The sequence below is a fragment of the Epinephelus moara genome, chromosome 13 (genome assembly GCF_006386435.1).
Source record: "Epinephelus moara isolate mb chromosome 13, YSFRI_EMoa_1.0, whole genome shotgun sequence".
Lineage (NCBI taxonomy): Eukaryota > Metazoa > Chordata > Actinopteri > Perciformes > Serranidae > Epinephelus > Epinephelus moara.
Window position 1 is genome coordinate 23,373,654 of NC_065518.1, and position 24,097 is coordinate 23,397,750.

At 42.0% G+C, this 24,097-nt stretch overlaps 3 protein-coding genes across 7 annotated transcripts in view; 1 reads left to right on the top strand and 2 right to left on the bottom strand.

Annotated features, from left to right (window-relative positions):
• On the bottom strand, positions 1 to 15,919 carry arsg (arylsulfatase G). Of its 3 annotated transcripts, XM_050060901.1 has the most exons (12): positions 15,872 to 15,919; positions 15,170 to 15,246; positions 10,257 to 10,496; positions 9,816 to 10,051; positions 7,791 to 7,905; positions 7,432 to 7,578; positions 3,460 to 3,674; positions 3,275 to 3,355; positions 3,040 to 3,148; positions 2,546 to 2,666; positions 1,032 to 1,122; positions 1 to 645 (listed from the first exon to the last, which is right to left on the bottom strand). In XM_050060901.1, the coding sequence occupies exons 3-12, from the start codon at positions 10,481 to 10,483 to the stop codon at positions 365 to 367; spliced, it is 1,623 nt and encodes a 540-aa protein (XP_049916858.1). In that variant the 5' UTR covers positions 10,484 to 10,496; positions 15,170 to 15,246; positions 15,872 to 15,919; the 3' UTR covers positions 1 to 364. The 3 variants fall into 3 exon arrangements, with proteins under 3 accessions (XP_049916858.1, XP_049916859.1, XP_049916857.1); XM_050060902.1 differs by lacking the exon at positions 15,872 to 15,919 and having other exon boundaries at positions 15,165 to 15,189; XM_050060900.1 differs by lacking the exons at positions 15,170 to 15,246; positions 15,872 to 15,919 and adding an exon at positions 13,127 to 13,226.
• LOC126400313 (monocarboxylate transporter 7-like) lies at positions 12,447 to 23,450 on the top strand. 2 transcript variants are annotated; one of them, XM_050060898.1, is made up of 6 exons: positions 12,447 to 12,995; positions 16,044 to 16,284; positions 16,420 to 16,563; positions 16,667 to 16,795; positions 17,870 to 18,853; positions 20,367 to 23,450. In XM_050060898.1, exons 2-6 carry the CDS (start codon positions 16,047 to 16,049, stop codon positions 20,657 to 20,659), a joined length of 1,788 nt encoding a protein of 595 aa, XP_049916855.1. In that variant the 5' UTR covers positions 12,447 to 12,995; positions 16,044 to 16,046; the 3' UTR covers positions 20,660 to 23,450. The 2 variants fall into 2 exon arrangements, with proteins under 2 accessions (XP_049916855.1, XP_049916856.1); XM_050060899.1 differs by lacking the exon at positions 12,447 to 12,995 and adding an exon at positions 14,927 to 15,049.
• LOC126400316 (archaemetzincin-2) overlaps positions 23,322 to 24,097 on the bottom strand; it is a 4,820-nt gene continuing 4,044 nt past the window's right edge. For both annotated transcript variants that reach the window (XM_050060903.1, XM_050060905.1), the window contains exon 8: positions 23,322 to 23,994. In XM_050060903.1, the coding sequence (XP_049916860.1) occupies positions 23,836 to 23,994 (159 nt within the window). In that variant the 3' untranslated portion in view covers positions 23,322 to 23,835. The remainder of the gene's footprint in view (positions 23,995 to 24,097) is intronic.

Consider the following 24,097-nt stretch of genomic DNA (forward strand, 5'->3'; position numbering starts at 1 on the left):
TAAAAATACCATAGTTACCCTTTAATTCTCATAAAATATCAAAAAATAATGATAAATCTAAGTTTTAGACATCAGCAAACATTAATTCATGAATTACAGTGATTAACAGATTGTACCTTTGTCTTCTATCAGATCTCATTTTCCCCCTCTGGCCAAAGTTCAGCAGCCTGCATCTCTTTGCTCTCTGCTTGTTTGCACGTCTCCTGCTGCATCTGGACATTGAACCTCCCAAAAACCACATTCTACAAACAAACAGCTGAGCACATCTAAACGAGACATTTGTTTCCACATCTGTTTGCTACTCTTTCAGTCTATTGTGAGAGTGTTTGTGTGTGTGTGTGTGTGTGTGTGCTTTCCCCACTCCTCAGCCCTGCGGGTGGCAGCGGCAAACAGCCTGTGTAGGGTCGCAGCAAGGCGCTGCTGATTTGTCTGTGCTGTAGTCTGCTGAGGACACAGACTTATCGGTGGCAATGTCCCATAATAACTCCTCCCTCTTGCGGGCGACCCTTTCCGCTACTGCTTGGTACTCAGGTGTCTCCATCTTCAGGGGTGTTTCCTCAGCCTCGTCACGCTCTAGATTAAATATCAGTGGCGGATCATGGAGCTGCTGCCTTCCTGTTGCACCCCCACATGCCTCTGCTGCACCTGCAGAAGAATTATTTAAGACAGCTGTTGGGTTTGGCAAAAAGAATGTTAAATAAATATGAAATTTGTGTAAGAAAACAGGCATAATATCAGTAATTATGCAGCATGATTCACTATGAGAACGAAGTTAAGCTCTGGGAATGCAGACAGACCACTGGACTGGCGCCACCATGTTGACATAATATCATGCATACCATCCACCATGGTGGTAGGGCATAACAAGCAGCACAGCAGACATACATTATTTAACACATCATCACTGTTAGAGAACAACGTTTTGTCAGTTTGCTGACAAACAGTTCACATTAGAGTTACAACATTACACCTGTAATACAGCTGATGGATTTTTGCACTGTGGACACATATGACCGGTCTATAATCCGTACCCGTGATGAAGAAAGCTTTGTATTTCCCTGTTCGAACTGCCTGCAGGTCACCAAACTTCCCCGCAGCACCACTGTTAGGGTGGAAGAGAAACTGTAAGGAAGAAGAGAGGAACTGATATCTGCAACAAGACCGTAGTGCACAACCCCCGCTTACAATACAGGGAAAATTATTTTGTAAAACAGGTTCCAGTCCTTTATCATGATTGGCTGAGCTGCATTTAGAGCTGGATCCAGAGCTACTGCCAACTGAAGCCTGAATCATTTATCATCCGCCAGTAGTAATGTACACAATGCTGTCATTCAGTTAATGCACAAACAAACCCACAAAGATGCTGCAAAAGAAAAAAGAGAGCCTAGAGGGATTTATGTTTAAGCAGCCAGAGATCCCACTGTGTCCTGTTGCTTCGTTGGAAGAAATAATGTTAAACGGCAACTGTCGTTGCTGCTGCCCAATCCACTGGCCTGTTATCTCCATCCAAAACAAACAAACTACACCAGCCCTCCATGCTAAGTTAACAATGTAACTTTATCTAGCTTGCATGTTTTTATTTGGTTCACTGCTCTCAAGCTATGTTGTCAATTGCTAGCGACATCATATCTGTTACGGTGTAGCTTCGTCATGCGCTCTTCAACAATGTGTTGGGTGGAGTACAGGCCCTCCTGAGTGATTCAGATTGCAACCTCAGAAATACACCTGTGTTAGAAGAAGTCAAAGAGTGAAACTGTTAAAAAAACCCACTAAACATTATTAATAATAATAAAGTCCCAATGTCCTTAAATGGGACGAGAATAATGTCCCAAAATCTTCAAACAAGTACTTCCTAATTAACAGTTTCTTAGCTTGTAACTGATGCTAAAATTGGTCAAATTTCTTGCCATATCAAATTACAAACATAATTAATCATAGATAAACAAGTTTCATAACAAGTTTCAACCATAACATGTGATCAGGTTTTGGACCTTGTCCACTTTTGTGTCGGGATAAACTGCAGACTGACTTGGCAGAGACTGCTGCCATCTTGTTTTTACATAGGTTAGTGTACTCTGCTCTTACTACCACTAGATGGCACAAAAAGTGTACATGAACAAGGACAACAGCTCTGAGTTAGGTAGAATTAAGTATAAAGTCAAGTAAACCCAAAATGTGTAAACCCATCTTTTCATTTTTTTTTTTAACCTTTAACTATAAACGACTCAATTAAATGTCTAATTTCTTATTCCTATATTCTTATAACCTACAGATATACAATGATGAATGCTGCTTAACATGTATGTTGATGTTGTCTTATATCAAGTCTCTATTTGATCATGTGAACAGTAACTAGCATGCACTGGGGCTCATCATTATAGTGTGCAGTGGGGCCTGTTGTAACTACCTTACACCACTGCTCAGGGCATTATTAAGCCTCCGCTCCACGCCGTGCCAAACAACGTCCCTTAGCTGTAAACCAAGGCCTCAAAGTGCTTATTGCTTTGATATAAACCACAGAAACATTGAAAACAAAAACAAGTACCTCATGACCAGTTTGTTCGCCACGCAGGAGGACATTTGTGGTGTCAATGCCATCGTAACGTCTGTCTGAGGGGGGAGTTACCCCGGCCAGGGACAGAAGGGTTGGGAAGATGTCCATACCACTGCAAGAGGGCATGAAGACGAGAGGACTGCATCATGTATTCAATCTTTTATTTGAAATTTCGACCTGATGATGAGAAGTCACAGCATCAACAAAGCCATTAGGATTTATCCTCTGAGCAATGCATCCAACACTCACCGATATATTTGAGTAAAAGCCAAAAATACAGTAGTTATTGAGATATTTCAGTCTGAACCAAAGTGGAGGACCTACCTGCTAGCATGGTTACAAATGTCTCTGAATGCATCCTCCTGCCTCATGGAGTAGCACTATGCTTCGGTAAACAGGGTTATACCCGTCACATCTAGTTAATCTAAGGCCTTACATACACATAGGGTGTGTAAAGTAAACACAGGATGTATAATTGGGAGTACCTGAGCAGGGCTGAGCTGCTGGTGTTTGCAGCAATCATCCCGGGCCAGTAAACCACAGTTGGCACCCTGTGACCTCCCTCCCAGGTGGTCCGCTTAGCCGAGCCCCCACCTAACACACAGGCCAGAAGTGACATTAGGAATATGATGATTCACAGCAATACAATGTACACTATCAATCACCTCATAAAGCATGCATGAAATGAGATTCAAGTTTCGCAATAAGAGTTTTTTATACCTCTGCTGGTCTGCCACTTCCCCATAAAAGGTCCAACATTTCCTGCGTACTGGCACTTCTGTTCCCAAGGGCCGTTGTCACCTAAACACAACACACACACATAAGACTGTGATCAAGGCTTTTTGAGAATAACAAACTACCCTGGTTGTGTGGAACAGCAGACATAATCCATCCAGCTGACTAACCGGTGAACCAGATGAGAGTATTGTCTATGTCTGTGTCATCAGAGGTGCTCTTTACAGCCCCCACCAGGCTGTCCATCTCCCGCAGGCTGGAACTGTACACTGTGTCGTCATCTGTGCGATGGGCGGCGGCAGAGGCATCTGGGGGGAGCGGAGGGGCCAGAGGAACATGCATGTGAGCCAAGGCGATGTAGAGGAGATAGGGCTGTCCTCGCTCCCTGCAGAGACAATAAATTTGGTGACGCAAACAAATTATTACTGGCAAACTCTCTTTCCAGAAATAATGACCGAGTCACTCAAGATAATCCACACTTGCGGTTTCATGTAGGAACTATCTTTTGTCTAACAAACTACACTGAACTACACCGTATCATCGCACAGGAGGAAGTGTGCATGTACTCATGGACTCGTACTTGTAACAGTGTGAGAACACTTATGGTGTCCTCCTCGAGCTGGTGCACAATTTTTTTAGCACTTCAAACACCACAAGTCGAGTGCCATCTAGCGCCACTATATTAAAGAGAAGGCAGACATGTCTACGGCTGACATCTCCAACAATCAGCAACTCACACCAAAACAATCTAGACTGATTAACAGCTCTACAGGTAAGAGGAAATACATGTATTTTTGATTTTGGGGTGAACTGTCCCTTTAAACAAACACTTCTTGCTGTATTTTTTATGGATTTGAAGTTATACACTGCTGAAAAATTGACTCAAGAATATTTTGTGGATATAATGATGGAAATTCCTCTTTCTGTTAGTCATGGGTGTGAATGTGCACAATTAATGTAGTGTATTTTTCACTTCAAAGTCCATGTTGCCATTACATTTTTCTTTGTAGCCATGTGCACTTTCCAACTTCCTGACATAACTGGAACACAGCATTAGTTACTTCGAACGACTACTCTGAATGTATGCGTGTACACTGCTGGGTCTTGACAGCGCATGACTGATAACTGCACAAATTCACATGAACCTGTACTATAGCATGAAGGCATGTTGCCTCCCACAGCCAGCTGCACACAGCAGGATCTACCACCCTCCCCCTGTCCCTCACACACACACACACACACACACACACACACTGAAGTCTCACAAGGGCAGTACATAATAAGGGCTTTTGTGTTATACTGTGTTAAACTCTATTGGCAGATTATTCAGATAAGCTGATCTAGGGTAAGGTCAGGGAACTCGTTTCCCCAAGCTTCACGCTTTACTGGATCCAGCTGGCATTATGTCATCTTTTTGGTATCAACATATATAAATACAACTCCACTATTTTCCAAAAAAACATTCAAAAATAAAATCACATAAAGGAGCCCTACACTTGGGTGACAAACAGTGGGGTCCAAAAGTCTGAAACCACGAGCCAAGATACTTTTATTTTGCAAATGTTTTCGAATGTAACACTATTTTTTCCCCGTTAAACATGATAATATCAGTTTAGCAATTTCACTGAAAAGTTGGATCTTTAAAAAATGTAGGCCTACATGAATTTCAGAATATCTTGGTGTTTGGTACGTTCCCCTTTTGCTTCAATGACTCCACATGTTTCTTAAAAACCTGATGACCTATGTTACCGCAGCGTGATTTGATAATGTTCCAGAGCTCATTGTGATGTCACAAAATGCCTGGCTTTCTTAGTCTACAAGTGCCCCAAAAAAATGTTCAGTGGGGTTAAGGTCAGGTGGCTGTGGAGGAAAGTCTTTGGTCCTCATAGTAAATGGAATGGATCTGCATTTGTATGGTGCCTTTCTAGTCTTCCGCCCACTTAAAGTGCTTTAACACTACATGTCACATTCACCCATTCACACATGCATTCATACACTGATGGCCGAGTCCACCGTACAAGGTGCCACCTGCTACTCTGTTAACCATTCACACACACTCACACGCTGAGGGAACAGTCATGTGGAGCAATTTGGGATTCAGCACACACCATCCAAAGTCCTCAGTGAACTCCAATACATCCAGAACTCTGCTGCCTGTCTGCTTGCCCATTCCCGCGAGCACATCAACCCTGTCCTTCAGAACCTCCACTGGTTCCCTATCCAACAATGCATGAAGTCCTCTATAACCAGGCCCCCTCCTACCTCACTGACCTGCTCCACCACCACACTCCTTCCCGCAGTCTCTGCTCCTGTGGTGCCAACCTCCTGACTCCACCACTCAGGACCAATTACTGGACCTGGGGTGACAGAGTCCTCTCCATAGCCCCATTTGAGACTGCACTGACCCCTCCCAGTTCAAATCACTCATCAAAACTCATCTTTTAAAAACAGCTTTTAATGCGTGAATGGTGTTCTGTGTATTTTACCATATTCTGTTTTATGATCATTTCTAACTTGTGTAAAGTGTCTTTGAGTAGCATGAAAAGCACTCTATAAATAAAATGTATAATTATTATTATTAGTAGTATCTTGCCCAGGGACACACTGTGTTTTAGAGTTCAGTGCTCTGCCCCATTAGAAACCTTTGGTCTAGCCATTATTTGATAAGCCCCTCTTTGCTTATGATAACAATTTCTAACACTTTCACTTAGTTCTGATGCCATGTTTCCCACTATCACAAAGTTACTTCGTAAGCAATGATCTGCAGGAAACTTGAGACACAGCCATATTTATAACGTGAACACTGGCTGCAAGATGAGTTACTTAAATGAGTCTCAGAGGAGCAGATCAAGTCAAATCCAGTCTCACTGGTAGGGATGCAACTCAAGGAAATATGACCTTTTGTACAAACGAGTTAAGTTGGCCAATGCCAGAAATTTGCTTGAATTTAAAGGCTGAACTAGAAATGTTGAAAGATCGTATTTCTTCTTCATTTTATGTGTTTCTGAGTCCTCAAACTTTCCTATTACTTAAAGGATTACACGAAAATATTAGATATTCTCCACGTGGTGTCAGACTTCTGGACCCCACTGTATTCCTTCATTTACATAAACATGGAGGACAGACTGGTGCTCTGCTTTGTGGACTGCAGCACTTCCTCATACCCCATTCTGTCATGGTCATGTGTATGGCTTTAGAAGGCAGTGAACTACAGGTAGTTACTAATGTTAGCTGCTGATTTAGCTGTGCTTCCCTCCTTATGTTACCCCAACATGAGGGGGACAAATGCACATGTTCTAAATATTGAGGGAGAACGTGTCCCCTTGCGTCCTCCTTGACATCCACACCTATGTGAACTCCTTAGACTTGATCTTGGGTGATCCTGACCTTGACTTTTCTGTGCATCATTATTATAGCCTCCAGTATAAAGTTGTCTTGGTCACACCATGACTAGGTCACCACTGTCTCAAGTGACAGTGCACTGGACTTTGAGATATTCACTGACTGTTTCGTTTCTTTATTGTCTAGCATGTTTCACTTCCTCAGTAGACTCTCACACTGTCTGTACAATGATGCAGACACACCTGACAGACTAGGTTTCACCGGCTTTTGAGTCAGTGGTTGACACTCTGACACAGAAGTAGAAGCTTACTCTTGCTGGAGGGAGGCCCTGTTTGGCTAAAACACAATGTCTGCATTATTAGTTTCAGTAAAAGCTGAGCTCACGCCCTAGCTCGAGGTTCATTCAAGGTGTATTTGCTCTGCAGCAGGCTGTGAACATCTGCTGCAGGGAACAGGTGATTGCATCTAGCATGCTGTTTTTAATCAGTGCAAACGTATGATTTACAATATCATTATTTGCATATGTATGTAGGCACAATGACACTGTACTTTGTTGGTTTGACATTAGATCTCAACCCTCTAACTTCTGGCCATTTCATGAATGCAAACACACACACACACACACACACACACACACACACACACACACACACACACACGTTATTTCCCACACTGCAGTGTAAGAAACATGAGAAGGAGAGGAGGATGATTTGTAATACAACCGGTTATGTCAAATTCAAATGTGTTGTCTAAATGGTTTGTTCCGTTATGTATCGTGTTTGATTGCAGCTGCATTGTACCTCGCATTGCGTATAATCCTGGTTGCAGCAGATTTGTATTGCTCTGTTAGTGTCCACAGGTCAAGCGGCTGCTCCACAATACTGCTGTTTTCGATCAGAGGAAGGCCCACTTTGGAATAACAGCCTCCATGTGCACTCCTCTTCAATCTGGACCATGTGAACAAGAAAGCACAATAACATGATAAATGGTATGTGTGTGTGTTTACATTTGTTTGACTGAGGCCGTCAAGTGGTTACAGGTTTTGGAATAAGTTAATTAGGTGTAGGGAGGCAGGGTGTGGCCTGATCTTAAAGAAAAAACACATGTCAAGAGTGGCATGTGGCATGCTTTTACAGTACGTAGGAGCACAGAGCCACACCTGATCACCTGAGGTCCAGAGGAGTCACAGGGAAGGCACCTTGGCAAATCATATCCAGGTCTGTCAGTACAGCCCATGTCATTACTGTAAGGAATACCTAGGTAGTAGTCAAAACCTGCTCAAGAGACAATACACATGGTGCAGATATTCAGAAATACAGCCGTGATTACTTGTTGTTACCTTAAGAGCATCTACCCAACCCACACTGCTGGATTATATTTGGACTGGACCATAAATGTATACACTCATCTACAAACACTCATTTACACATTGCATATTGGAGGAGATATTGACAATGGGTGTTCCAATGGCTTTGGCCCAATCTCATTTCTTATTTTTACCCCAACCCTTCATTTTTGAGTGCCCCTTTGCCCCTCAGAAAAATGTTAAAAGGGTTAGTAGTTGAAATCTTCCCTCCAAGACTCTGAAATGTCACCAGTTATTGTAGAAGGCGTTTACGTATTGAGACACGACTATAGCTTTTATGGTATCATCACATAAATGTATAATAATAACCAACAATTGCCAAGATGGTGCCGATTCAGTGCAATTGAGTTGATTTCTCATAACACTCTGTGCCATTGAAAAACTTACGTTTGGAGGGCCATGTAGCCCTAACACTTTGCCCTACCCTTTTCTCCCAACAAGGATTCGTAAACCCTACCCTTAGACGTGACAATGCAAAACTGAGGGGTAAGGGCAAGGGGTATATTGGGATTCAGCCCTGCGCCAAATATAATGTGACACACAGGCCGAGGGCATTTGAGGTGGAGCCGGGACTTCCACCCCTGTAAAGACTGAGAGGAGGAGTGTGGGGGCTGTTGTTCAGTCTGTGGTGGGCCAAAAGTCAACAGCAAGTGTGTCATCTCATAAGACACAGCTGCGTAGAGTTGCATCCTGAGTGGTCCGTTCCCTGCAGTGAGGATTCGCTCTCACACTTGATGTGGCTGGAATGGTCTGGAAACACTGCCTGACACCATAACACTGAACTGGAAAGATACAGTGCGGTGCAACAGGAACAGTGTGTTTGCTCATATCTCATTGTTTTATGTAGCGTATAAAGATACTTTTGCATTTGTGTAATGTTTGAAATCCTTCAACTGTTAAACAAATGCTTGTGCGTTACACTGTATTTGGGTCTCAGCTCTTCTTCTGTTACTGATACTAACCATGCTGCCATTTTGCAGATCCTCAAGGCTCAATTGTAACCTTAGAGTGTTTTTTATTTTGTCTTTGTCATACCTTTATACGTCTTTCCTTATTTTTTCATCTTACTCTTCTCTGACCTACCCTAATGTAGCTTGTGGATGTGGCGGGCGACTTTCCGCATTTGGTTTACTGAGGTTTCAGGTAACTTTATTTAATCTTATCTGTATGTTTTTTGTACTTTACATTTATCAAATGACTCGTAAGAGGTGACAGAGGTAAAGTATTGCAAACATCAAATGGGAATATGTATTTTTTGCTCTTGGAGGAGCTGTATACGACATTCAGAGAATATCTATGATTCAGAGTGTGAGCTGGGATTGTCTGCACACGGCTCTCAACATGGAGGTGGTACAGTGCTGTCCTACAAACGTGGATCAGGACAGCATTATCAGTGGTAAACGTTGTATGAACACAGTGCAAAATGGCGCGATTGGTTTACCAGTGGGATACACACAGAGGCTCAGATTACAACACACCCAGAGATAGTGTAACTTTATTTTTAGCTAAGGATGCCATTACTCCACTATATCTTTACATAGCAAATAATCTGCTGCTATATTAATGCTCTGAATGTCATAAACAGCTCCTTTACAGTTCAATTTGTCTATTCCTGTAAGCAAAACCCTAAATCAATCTCTATTGTTTCTAAATTTAGACGAAATCTGGGTTTTTTTGGGAGCAGACTTTATGCTATAGCTGGAAGAGATGAGGGATGAGTTCAACCTGAATTTTCAGACCTCTTTGAAAATTCCTGCCTGTTGTGTTTTGTTGGGTCCCTGGTGGTTTTGGGGGTATAAATGTCAAGCTCACACTTACCTCTGTTAGTTGGGCTGTATGGTCCATTGTGGCCAAGATGCCATTTCCCGATCATGGCGGTGTAATATCCTGCCTCTTGTAGGAGCTGGGGCAAAGTGACTTCAGACAGAGGCAGACCGGCCACAGAGCCCACAGCAAAGTTATGAGTCACCCCGTTCCTCAGGCCATAGCGGCCTGTCAGGATGGCAGCACGGGATGGGGAGCAGGTTGAGGCGGGAGAATGGAAGTCTGTCAATCTGGAAACAGATTGACAAACACAACTCCGAATGAATGTGAGATACTCAGGCGACCATAGATAACCTTTCCTGTGCAGTGCAAGCCCTGGAGACTTCAGTATCAAAAAGGTGAGGTAATGGGATTTTATTTCAACTTTAATGACATGACATGGACTTTGGTGCTACAGACACAGACAGATCAAGTATAAAATCATAAACTATCTACCTCTGGCCTTGCTCGGCCATCACGTTGAGGTGAGGCGTATTGTTTGCCTTCCCTTCAGGTTGGTTGACATCCAGGTCACCCCAGCCTATGTCATCTGCCAGTATGATGATGAAATTGGGCTTCTTATTGGTCTTGTCGACATCAGCTCCATGTCGGGACACCGTGTGAAGCAGCAGCCCACACATCAGCATCCCAGACAGAAGAAACAGGGTGAAGCCCTCCGCCATTTTAGGTCAAAATCTGCAATGGGTTACGTTAGTTGCATTTAAACCTTGGGTGGCATGCATACCATGTAAACAAGAAACCTGTCTGGATTCAGGCATTAAGAGAAATACAGCCATCTTCCTATTTCTTCCTATAACCTTGCGGGCATATAAACACTGTGATGCTGATAAAATCAGAGGATATTAGGTGTCTCTGATAATGACTTACAGTAAGCCCAGAGTTGTTTGTGTCTATCTAATGTGCCTATCCTCTATAAAACATACAAGAATATCAAGCTCAACTTGTATATCAGCCTGTCATTATAAAGCAGGTCAAATTATTCGACACAAAGACAACTAAGGAGGGAATGCCCTGATCAAGTGGTTCCAGCCTAAGTGCAGCTAAAATAAGATGCAACTGTGGATTTAAATTAAGGGAACAGTTCACCACAAATACATATTTTCCTCATACCTGTTGTGCTTTATATCAGTCTAGATTTTTGTGGTGTGAGTTGCAAAGTGTTGGAGATATCGACTGAGGAGATGTCTGCCCTCCCTCCAATATAATTGAAATACATGGCACTCAGCTTGTGGTGCTCAGAGTGCCAAAAACAAAAAACATTTTAAACACTCAACAGCAATGTCTCTATCCAGAAATCATGACCCAGTTACTCAAGATAATCCAAAGATCTTCTTGTGAGCAGATTTAAGTAGGAGCTTTTTTCTTTCTACTGATCTACACCTGATAACTGTGTCACTGCACAAAAGGAGGCATGCATCTATTCATGGACGACAGGTTCATGCTCGTGACAGCTCGACGTGTAAACATTAATGGCGTCCTCCTCCGCTGAGCTGTAACGTTGGCTAGCTCAGTGGTGCTAGGTGAGGTCGTAGTAGATGCATGCCTCCGTCCGCACGGTGATACAGTTGATGGGTACATAGTTGTGTACAAAGAAAATAGTTCCTACATTAAACACAACAATGTCTGTGGATTATCTTGAGTAACCGGGTCATGATTTCTGGAAAGAGACAGAAAGTGGTCAAGTTGTGCTGTAAGATCACTGGTGTTACTTTTAATAACCTATCTGTATGAAGAGAGGCTGTAATCTCAGACTCTCAACATCCCCTCCATCTTGAGTTTTGGATGCTTCCATCAGGGTGGAGGTTTTGTCCCCCTAAATGTAGCACTAGTTGTTACAGATCATCCTTTGTTCCATCTGCTATCACGTATCTTTACCAGTGGTGACCACTAATTTGTCCATGATTTACCCCTGACAGTGTGTGATTCTGGATCCTGTGTGTTATGTATTGTACTGTCTGTTTTGTTTTACTCATGACTACTGTCTGTATCCCAAATTGCCCTGGAGACATTAAAGTTTTACCTTACCTTACCTTGCTGTTGAGTTTTTCAAATGTATTTATTTATTTAATTAGGCAGCACAAGCAGAGTGCCATCTATTTCCATTATAATCGAGGGAAGGCAGGCATCTCTACAGCCGATAACGGCAACACTCTGCAACTTTCACCAAAACAATCTGGATTGATAAATAGCACTACAGCTAAGATGAACAATATATATTTTTGATTTTAGGGTGAACTGTCCCTTTAACCCTTTGAAACCTGGAGTGACATCACTTTCCTTGTGTTGCTTTCAGACCCCTTTCACAAGTATTGAATCCTTTGAACCCTGAGCAGATTGGTGCAATTTCTTTCAACAATATGGGAAAACGGCAATGCGCAATTTGGTAAAAAATGTGCCACAAAATTGCAAAAAAATAAAAATAAATAAAAATATTTAGAAAATTATTTAAAAATAAAAATAAAAAAACAGGGAAAAATGAAAAAAGCTCAGGGAAACAATATTTATAATGATCATTATTATTACATTTTGCAGAATTATTATATCTTTAAGCACTCTTTCCAGGTAATTTTAAAAAAAAATTTAAAACTCATTTTCTTGTTTTTAATTTTCTTGTTTTTTTTTTTTTACTTATTTCTTACTAATTATTTGAGTCATTTCTTCTTTTGTTGCTCATGCCTTCCCATGATTTTAAAAGAAATCAAGCCAATTTGCTCAGGTTTTAAAGGGTTAAACAGATTCATCACCATTTTTATTAAGTATTAAGTGTTTATATATAGAAAATATCAGCATTTATGGTTAAGGATGAAACAAAGAAAAATGTCTGTATTTCCAGGTGCAATCTGAGAGTTTATGTAAGGACATAGCATTAGAGTAATTAACGTATTCTAATTTCCCCAGTCAGACAGGGTGGGTCTATCCAAGTGAGGGGAATTTGTTGAGTGACTCCTAAACAACTCTGCTCCCCAGTTTGAGGGGGGCCTCTGCAGACGAGAACTGGCTGTAACCAGATCTCTTTAACCCTTCTAACCCAAGCCTCCACGTGTGAGTGTTTGCGGACATGTGCACGTGAGAGTGTGTGTAGTACAGTGAGGCAGCGCGCGACACGACCGGGACAGGCTTAAGTCGTGCGAAGAAGGGATTCCCGAACCTCCGTCTGAAAGTAGCTCAAAGCAGGTGAGAGCGACGACTTAAATATACGTTTTTCGTTATTTTGTTTAAGTATAGTAACTGTAAGCAGCAAGATATAGATTCGGCGCGTCTGACAGTAAACGTATGGCGCAAACGGACGAATAAAAAGTACTTACACAGTGTGTGAGCGGCAACTTGAGTTACATTGTCCACACGGACCACGAGCCGCAGCCGGTTCATTGCGTCAGCCGCACGAGCGCTGAGCTTATAACTGCGACGAATTTACCCCCCCCCCCCCCCGGCCAAAAAAAAAAAAAAAAAAATTGCAACACAGTCAAATGAAACGTGACTTGTGCGTGATAAATAATGTAATAAACATTAGAAAATAACGACGTGTATCTGGGTTGTGTATCCAACTAAACAGCAACCAACAAAACAAAACCACGCCGGGGGGGTTGTGTGTTTTTCTGCCATGTAGCTTTAGAAAATGGATAATAGAATTCAGCAATACTTGAATAAATACTTCTTAGTGGAACTACTTTTAAAAGTTTTTGGTTTTGGATACACAAGTACTGTATTCATCCACACTAATGTCCATAATATCCCTGTTGCCTAGTTCCAGCATGTGACTCTTTGTTGATGCTTTGTTTTTGTTTACACTTGAATAACTTGTGAGTAGAGGTTTGGGTTTTTTTTTTTACAAGGAAAGTCAACTGTTGTGACTAATGAAATAATCCTATTACAGAGGCAGTAAACATGTTTGTTGATTAAAACTGAATGGAGTTTGTTGTTCGTATTTCCTTAGCAGGTTCCACTAGGCAGGTTGAGACATCAAACCCTAAACAGATCCAAACTTGAATACATGTAATAGCTTCACAAGTGCTTATTGATTTCCCTGAACTGTCACAACGGAAAGAGTGCAAACCAGGTCACAACAATGTGTTTTTAAGTTGCCTGGGGTTGGGGATCTATCCTATATCATGTCAAAACTGTAAACATGGGCGTTTCATGAGACAATGGGCCCTTGGGCATATGAAAGATATGCATACATCCTACACTGGAGCAAGAAACACAGACTGTGGTGTTTTTGCGTGTCTTTGTAGTCGTTATGCGTCTTATAGTGGTATTGTGTCTCTTTGTGGTCATTTTATGTGTTCTTTTCGTTGTTTGGTGTCTCTGTGAGGCAATCTGATGTCTTTTTTTGTCATTTTGCATCTCCTTCTGTTTCTTTAAGTGTCTATTTGTAGTTGTTTGGGTGTCTTTGACATAATTTTGTGTCTCTCTAAGGTAGTTTAGTGTCTGTTTTGTTTGGTTTTGTAGTCATTTTGTCTCTCCTTGTGGTTGTTTTGTGTCTCTTTGTGGGTTTTTTGCCTGTTTTTGTAGTTGATTTGTGTCTCTTTGCAGTTCCTTTGGATCTCCTTGTGGTCTTTTTGTGTCTCTTTGCGATCATTTTAAGCCTCTTCCTGGTTGATACATGTTAATTTGACATTTAACATTTTACAAGTGAAGGCCGGGGGGGACCTTGATACTTTAGGTCCCTGGACCTGTGCCCGGTATGCCCAGTATAATCTTATAACTCTAGCAAAATTTCAAAATATGGGACTGAGTTGCTGGTTGTCTATCATTCTTTTGTCCATTCTTACAAAGAAAAGCAAATATTAGAATAAGACTGTGCTATGTTTAAGTAACAGTGAAGTCAAAAAAGGGACAAAAAGTCTTACCGTGAAGACTCTAAAGCAAAAGGGCTGATATAAACAATTTGTAAATAAAACTGTGCACCATTCTGTGATGCTTTACCCAGAATCAGGACCAAAAGGTCATTTAAGTGGGTTTTAGATCAAATTTATCTCCCCCAGTGTGGCTTTGCATTAATCATTGATTATGGCCCAGCCTTGTACAAATAGGGGCTGGACTTCAGCTACTGCTGCCTTTTTCTCCTTACCATCTTTGGTTACAGCTCTGACAGTGTTTGCAGGCCTACATTAAACAGCAGCCTGGTACGTATGTACAGAACCACTTCATTCAGAAGGCAAGCTGCTATAGACAGAAGGATTAAAGAGGGGGAATAGGATTAAAGCATCACATTTACTACCCCACAGGTGAGCCAGCAGGTTTCAGGAGCATGTTTGCCTCAACTGACTGTATCTATCTGATGAGAAGAGGAGCAGTTCAAAACATTTCAGCGCATAGTGATTCAGTTTTGACAGAACTGACAAAACCTGACTGATCTTGTGCAACAAGTTGAACAGGACGGAGGCATCCGTAGCCTTTGATGTTTGTTGTTGCTGAACTTGACCTAAAAAAAGAAACTTCATTAGCATCTTTAAATAGCAGAAAGGCATTATCATTGTTAAACACACAAGAATGATATAAAGCAGCAAACTTTAACAAGGAGAAAGAAGAACAATTGGGAAGAAAGAAAACAAAAAATACCCCAAAAGCTAATACAAATAAACACCTAAATATAAATAAATGTAAATAAACTGTGTAATCAGTTCAATCAGTTCAATCTATATCTAACTCCAGTAATTCAGAGAGCCTCCTCTTCAGTTTTTTTGTGTTCAAAAAGTACCTTTAATCAAAATATTATAACACAATAAAAACACCAAACTTTACAATATGATACATTTAAAAGTAGGTATTACATTCATTGTAACTAACGATGAATGCATTGTGTCCCAAAAAAGCTTAACAATATTACAAATTTAGAAAAGATGTTCCTGAGATTCACTGTCTTTTTGGAAAAATGTACATTACTATCCAAATACTAAATCTGACAACAGTTCTTCTACCTAAACCTGTCGGTAACATGGCTGAACTCACAAAACTGTCGTCTATTTAACTATAAATATCTTAGCATGTCTGTATTAAATGTGTGTTTCTGTAGTGTAAACAGAGCTATCTGATGTGCCGCTACTCACTGCGGGTCCCAGTGTTGTGTTGTGAGTCAGCGAGGTTAGTGCACAGTGCACATTCATGTTTTATTGACTGCCCCTGCAAAAACCAGCACACTGCATAACTGAACTGATTCACAGCTCTGCTACGAACTATGGCCCACAATGCCAGTCGCTATAACTCTCATTTCTCTTACAGGGCATGGCACTGTGTGGATTCAAGGGGAAACGCCTCTTGGGGCCCAATGTGTACCCAGAAGCCCCTGATGGAGGTTGGGGTTGGGTTGTGGCCGTTGCCTTCTTCTTGGTGGAGGTTTTCACCTATGGCACCATCAAGAGCTTCGGTATCTTCCTCCAGGACCTAATGGAGGAGTTTGGAGAGACCAACAGTCGGGTCTCTTGGATTGTTTCCATCTGTGTGTTTGTCATGACCTTTAATGGTGAGTAGAGCTGATAAGGTCACTTTGGTGCAACCCTGTAAAACCAAAGAAAGTACAGACTATAGACTGAAATGACAATGACGTTGTGAGAATGATTAGTCTACACAAAACATTTTGTTCTCCATGGGTCCTCAGGTCCTCTCTCCTCTGTGATGACGAACCGCTTTGGGTTCCAACTTGTTGTTATGACTGGAGGATTACTTATTGCCACGGGCACCATTGCAACCAGCTTTACCAGCTCCATCAATCAAATGTACATCACCTATGGATTAGTTGCAGGTATTGAATTGCCTTTTTCCCTGTTGTCTTCGTTGTTAAGCAGCTAGTCTTGTCTACATAGCTGAATTACAGTTTAAAAACATGCATATTTTTAACTGTGCAGGACTGGGCTACTGTTTGACCTTCCTGCCCACTGTAACCATACTTTCCCAGTACTTCAACCGTCGACGGTCTCTGGTCACAGCTGTGGCTTCCACTGGAGAATCCCTGTCCATGTTTGCTCTGGCACCAGGTAAGTGAAAGAGCTTCCACTGATGTTGTATACAGTTGGTGAAGACAAGCATTTTCTAGGGGGATTAGGAAAACCGTATGTGGTTTTATGCCTCTGCACTGGCGACAACGGTGGCCAAAGGCATCATGTTTTCAGTTTTAAAGTGCATGGGAGCAGTGCAGCTGAAAGCCCTGGCACCCATGGTGCTGAGGTGTGAGGTGGGAATGGTCAGGAGACCAGCAGAGGAAGGGTGCAGGGAGCGGGAGGGAGTGGACTCCTGGAGAGCTTTGAAGGTCAGCAGAAGGTTTTTGTGATCAGTCCGGTACTGAACAGGGAGCCAGTGTAGTTGGATGAGAATGGGGTGATGTGGTCAGATGATTCGGTGCGGGTAATGATCAGGGCAGCAGAGTTTTGAATGATTTGACGCCTGTTAATTAGTTTGGTGGGAAGGCCAGAGAGAACTCCATTACAATAGTCAATACGAGATGTGACAAATGTATGGACCAAGACCTCAGTGCCAGACTGGGACAGTTATGGGCAGAGTCTGGAAATGTTGAAAGCAGTCCGGGTAGGACACTCAAAAAGTGTATCCACTGATTTACAGATGCCTCTTTCACTATGGAAATCTCTTAGAAATCTTTTTGGGGCTAAAATGTCATCACGTGATGGACTCAGAAGTTGTAAATCCACTGTTTGGCCATTTTGAAAATTAACTTCAAAGCCTGGTGCAGCTGGTGCTGTCGGGTTGAAGATGTGTATGTCCATGTTTAGATTTTATAGCTTCTTTCCAGCAGCATCCATGTTTGAAACACTGTCTACTGTCATGGCAACATATGAGTCTGGACATGGATGTAAACTGTTTTTAAAGATTCATGCCTATAGTGGGAATCACTGGGCTTCAGTGAAGAGCAGCAGATGGATGTTGAGAGACAAAGCAACACTCTTTTCATAGCAACTGTTGATAACAGGATCAAGGTCATTTGTTTCTATTAGGTCCATTTCCACAGCAGTCCAAGTCAAATCTTGAACACTCCATACTTAATATATGCAGTTTTATTGATGAACAATCACTAAACACCTCCTCTCGCCCCTCAGCCTTTTCTGCACTGAGGGACCATATCGGCTGGCGACACACCATGGCAGTGATAGGAGCTTTGCAGAGCACCATCATCATCTGTGGCGCTCTGCTTCGGCCAATCGTTATCAAACCCAAAGCAACCCGAGAGACAGAGACTGAAGGATTGTCCCCAAAGGAACTGGAAGCACTCGGTGCACCAGAGAAGCTAGAGAACACACATCCAGAGGACTCTATGATAAACAATACCTCACATGCACAAAATACCTCCCACAGTCTGGACAATGAGCTAGCCAGAGGCTCTGAGAGTACAGGAGACTCTGGTGTCCAGTCTCTAAAGGATGCAGACAACAGCAGTGCAGAGGAGAAAACTTTACTGCACAAAGAAGCAAGTGAATCTGTGGGAAAGAGTGAGGCAGAGGTTTTAGAGTCTGAAGGGGAGAAAATGTGCAAAGATGCAGAGAAACAAGCGATGCAAGATGAGGAAATGAAATCAGGCGATGAAAAGCCTTCTGCAAAGAAGCTTCTGGACTTCTCCATCCTCAAAGAGTGCAGCTTCATCTTCTACTCTCTGTTCGGACTGTTCGCCACGCTGGGCTTTTTCGCCCCTCAACTCTACATCATCGAGCTGAGCGTGAGTCGAGGTGTGGAGCGGGACCGTGCTACCTACATGCTCTCCACCATGGCTGTGGCGGAAATCTTCGGCCGATTCTCCATCGGGTGGGTTTTAACACGGGAGCGGTTAAGGAAGAAGAAGCTGCTCGTGCTTCTGGCATGTGTGATTGTAATGACTGCGGATTTGGTCGGGTTTACTTTGGTGAGGGAGTTCTACGGCCTGGCTGTGTGCTGCGCTGTGTATGGGTTCTTTATGGGAACCCTTGCATGCACCCACATCCCCATCCTGGCTGAGGATGATGTGGTGGGCATAGAGAGGATGTCGTCAGCTGCTGGTGTCTATGTGTTCATACATAGCTTTGCTGGGCTGGCTGGACCCCCACTTGGAGGTAAGTTATCTCATAGTGAGAAGTTTACTATAAATTGTAAACACGACGGTTCTAATGACTGTATGCATTTATTGTGCAAATACGGTAAAATTAAAGCTGAAGCTAAAGATTGAGAGGCACAGGAAGAAAGAATGGCAGACTATGACTTTAAGAAGTATTTCACTATACTTCTTTTTCCTAAAACTGGGCCATTTATGCAGTAGAAGGATTGCTTTTGCCCAAGAAGTAGAAAACCTACAACTACCAGAATGCACTACACCACACCAGACTAATAAATGCTTCCATAGGTGGGTGACTAGTAACAAATGTATCTTGTGGTATAGTTAAACAAGAAGCTCAAAAAACTGTTCAGAAAACATTTGTGGTGAGAAAAAAAGCAACGCTGTAACAGAATCTTGATTCATATTTGCTCAGCATCGCCTAGATTTAGTGTTTGATCAGAGTTTAGCCTGCATTTGGGATAGAGAAGGGCAGATCTCTCTCTCTCTCTCACATTACGCTTCTACACTTTTTGTGTGTGTAGTGGCGGGCATACAAAAACCCAAAAGTACAATCTGTAGTTCGAGCAAGAGCCAGCAAAAAGAATTGAGCTGAGAGATGAGCAGGGAAATCTGGGTACCATTAGGATGGAGGTTTGTTTACTACAGTTCATTTACACATACTACCCACATTGTTATTATACAAAGCTGGTAGAAAGGTCTCGTTTGGATAAACAGCAATGTGATCTATGTCAAATCTAATATATAGAGTAGCATCTGACACTGAAATCATATCAGTGTCAGATATATCATCTTTATACAGGCTTGATAGTAAAATAGCTGTTGTCTGCTTTAAGTCAGTGGTTCCCAACTGGTGGGTCCCAGTCCAAAAGTGGGGGTCTATCCTGAATGGACCACAAGTGACTTGAAAATGTGTCAAATATGTAGAAAACATACTTTATTTTGACGTACAGTGAATTTCTGTTACAGAGCTTTTATTTTGAAGTGCCATTTTCTGCCATAGCGTAAGAGACTAACTGACAGCTACTTGACAGAGACAGCAAACTAGCCCAACTGCATTGCTAAACTTAACAAGTATGACGCTGAATGTATTAAACTGTGTGGACCTTGAACTAACGACTAAGGAGAAATTTTGACTGTGGCTGGACCAGCTGGGAACCACTGCTTTGAAGGGCTATTCCATTTTTTTAGTACTGCACCTCCATAAACTTTAGGGTCTTGCAAGAGACAGATTGACTAAAAGAATGGTCAAATATGGTGCAGCAGATGCCGAAATGTCTACATTGGATCCTACATGTCCCAAAATGCAAATGAATAGCTTTGTAAATGTCCTATAAACTCTACATTTTAGTTTGTCAGCAGACACTGTGTCAAAATTGACAATGACACCATTGGGGTCATATCTAAGCCCCAGAAGACATTATACGACTGTTTCCACAGGCTGAGTTGTACTCGTCATGCCAAGTAGTGCGTTGGAGTGCTCCTTTCAATGCTTCCTTTCCTTTTGTCCCCAGGTGTGCTGGTGGATGTGACTCAGAACTATGGATCTGCCTTCTACTCCTGTGCAGTCGGCATGGGACTCAGTGCCCTGTTCCTGGGTTTGGTCAAACCTGCTAAGAGAGGATTACTCTGTAGGAGGAAGAACTCAAAACGCCCTGAAGAGGTACATCAAAGGGAAGGGGCGTCAAAGGAACAAAGTGCAGCGCAGGAACTGGACAAAAGAAGTGAAAGTCCCCAGGACTGCTCTGCCGTAGATGACCAGGCGGAAGCCACAAAAGATGGCCAGGAGGTCATACGCTTTGCTTGAGGCGATAAGATAAGGATAAGGGTAATAAAAGGGTCAAGCCATATGAAGGTAAAATAGTATCTAAAGAGTACAGCTGGCAAGTGCTCAAGAGACATGAAAATGGTGAAGAGAAAGAACAAAAGTGTTGATGATCTGCTGTTGTAGGTCTGGGCTCTGAGAGCAATCTGTAGAACTTTTACACTACAATATGTATGTAACAATCATGCCTTACATACCTAATGTACCACACTGTTTTTTTCAGAGTCAATACTAATTTAAAAAGTTTACACTTTTAAATTAGATTAATGTAAGTATGGTTTTGATGTAGTCTTGCTTTAAAGGTCCAGTGTGTAGGATTTAGGGAGATCTATTGGCAGAAATGGGGTATAATATTTCTGTCCATGTTTTTATTTTTTAGCTTAGAACCCTTCGTATCTACGTAGGGAGTGGGTCCTCCTCCATGAGCCCTGCTATGTTTTCTACAGTAGCCCAGAAAGGACATGCCAAACACGGTGAAGTGAAGGCCACCATAGGTTCTTTCTATTAAAGGTCTTCACAGATCCAAAATGACAGAACTGACTGGACCTGATCATTTTTACAATTATATTTACCCAACTTGTTTTTGACCGAGATATTACAGACCTGACCTGGTGCATGTCCGAGAGGACAGAGACCTTGGACTCTGTTTTACTTTATAGACCCCACAAACCCTTAAATAAAAATTGCTACCAAAAAATGCTGTTACCACTAAAAATGTTCTTAATGTTAGATACAACATACTGTTCCTAGCCATATTACTGTTTGTAATATTTAATAATAGATTTAGATATCTATTTTAATTTTATTGTACTGTCACTTATTTTGTTGTTGTTGTATGTGAGTTGTTGTAATTCCTCCCAGTGACCAGTTTATGATAGTTTTAAGCCGCTAAGATCAAGCGCACAAACACGCTTAACCTTTTGTTGATATCAGTCAAATAATCAATTCAGTTGTCCTATGAAATCATAAGATACAGTTCCTTTAATTTGTGCATAAAAACACTGTAATAATGAATATGCTTGTATGATTGGGCAGTTTTAGGGCAGTACCCTTATTTAGGATCCTTGTGGCCTGACGGTAGAAGCTCTTCCTGAGCCTTTTAGTGCTGGGCCCATTACCTTCTTCCCGACCTCAGCAGTGAGCAAAGGTGGTTATCTGGGTGGCTGGGATCCTCAATAATTCTCCTGGCTTACCTAAGATATTTTTGGGCATTATTGATGCTTTATTGACAGTGAAAGAGAGAGAAATATAAAATGAGAGGACTTGCAGCAAGGCCCTGGGACATACTTGAACCCAGGTCGGTACAGTGAGAACTCAGCCTTAATGGGACACGCTGTCCCTGGTGACCTACTAGGTCACCCCTCCTTTTCTTAACTTTTGCTGCGCCTGGTGTTAACATCCTTTAAGCAGGATAGAGAAGCACCTGTAGTGTGTTCAGCTGAATGAACCACTCTTCGCAGCAGTGATGTTCCCCGTCAGGACGCTCTTAATGCTGCAGGAGCATAAGTTCCTCAGTATTCGAGGGGATACCTGGAATTTTTCCCAAGCATCAATGGTGACACAGTCTCTGCCTTGCCTCTCTCACCCCTGAGTCAGTATGCTGTGTCCAAGTCAGGCCTTCAGTAATGTGGACACAACGGTACTTGAAGCTGTCCGCTCTTTCTTCAATGAGGACCCACTGATATTAAGGGGAGTGTAGTTTCTTCCCAAAGTCCACTGTAAGCTCCTTAGTCTTGCTGACATTGAGGAGTATGTTGTTCTGACACCATTGGGTCAGGTCCTCTCCTTCTTTTAAGTATATATGGGCATGCTTCACCTGGTTAGATTGTCCACAGTTCAGTCGTTGAGTCCATTTTATGGCAACAAAGACAGATGAAAAAAGTGGTGACTCTAACTTTGAAGAAGCCATAAAGTATGAATGTGTCCATTCCACAATCATTTATATTCCTTTAGGCCGTAAGTCTCCATCAACCAAGAGAAACAAAAGGGGTTTTTATGTAACATCAATTTGAATATTGTCGGGCTCACTATCCACCTTTCCTCCGGTTCACCTCCAACTCGCTGGTGCTACTGCTCAGTATTTTTTTCACCTCATTTTAGCTATTGTTAACTGATCCTAAGTCAGCCTAAATGTCACACATTACACACACTTAGGTGTTTCTCTGGTCAGCAGTGCTAATTATTGGTAATCTTGGATCCACTTGGGTATTACTCACAATGATAAACAGACCTGGGACCTGTGGTAATAGCATGGGACCAGACCCAGACCTGTTGACCATAGCAAAACATGGACCCAGGTTGGGTCTCGGGTCTCCCACACAAAAACGGAGAGGTGAAGGAAGTGTTGTCAGTTGATTGTGATCTGCAGCCTCACCACTAGATGCCACTAAATCCTACATGCTGGTCCTTTAATGAACAATCGTGAGAGATGTGCCTGGAAAGTATGGATATGTCTGCAATGGACACCTACAGTTTCAGATATTCCAGAAGCAAAATGCAACACTGATACTTGATGAACTAATTACCTGCTGGTGATGATACCTTAACAAGTGCCAGAAACACTGATGTAACTGTAGGAGCAAAATAATTTGCACAAATTCTGTAACAAGTGTTATAGAAATAACATAAAGCTCAGGAGATCATGTGAGTTAAAGTGTTTTATTTGATTTGATACAGTGTTATGTGATATGAGATGTCAGATTTAATCTATTTTTGTAATGAAAATGTGTTAAATCATAATAAAGCAACACGGTGATTTGAACCACTCAATAAAGTGTAAAGGTCTTGTTTTTGTAAAGTTCAACCTTAAAGCAACTTATTCAACTGCTCTTGTATTTGTAACAAACTTTCACATTAAAATATATTTTATGTACACATTGCATCTTTAGTTTAGAAACATTATCTAAACTCAGCGATTCACTCTGCCTGGAAACACAAGTGCCCTTTAACATTGTCAAACCAATACAACTCAATATATACCTAACAGTGTCTCTAGTGAGCCATGTAGTCATTCTGAAATTGTCCGCAACAGCCATAAACATAATTAAGATTCTGTTTAACAAACAGCAGCGAGAATGTTCCGCACATATTTTTGCAGGGTATCGAGGTAAGAGCTGTTGCGTGCATATCCTGGACTTGTACAGATTTTTAGATGAGCACTATACCGCGCTATTTCCTAGTATGTCCAGGCACCTGTAAAGCCACAGTCTGGATGTCTGAAAAGCTTCAGTGGGTTTGGGGAAGTGGAGCACAGACAGACAGGCAGAGGCCTCCTCTGGTCTGGACATTTGACTCTGACCAATCCACTGCAATAGGGCCTGTTGATCACAGATTAACATTAGCATACTTACTAGAGCTGCAATATTCATATTACGGTTAAAATTCAACCTGTCATTGGGAATGAATGTCATGATGGTGCTG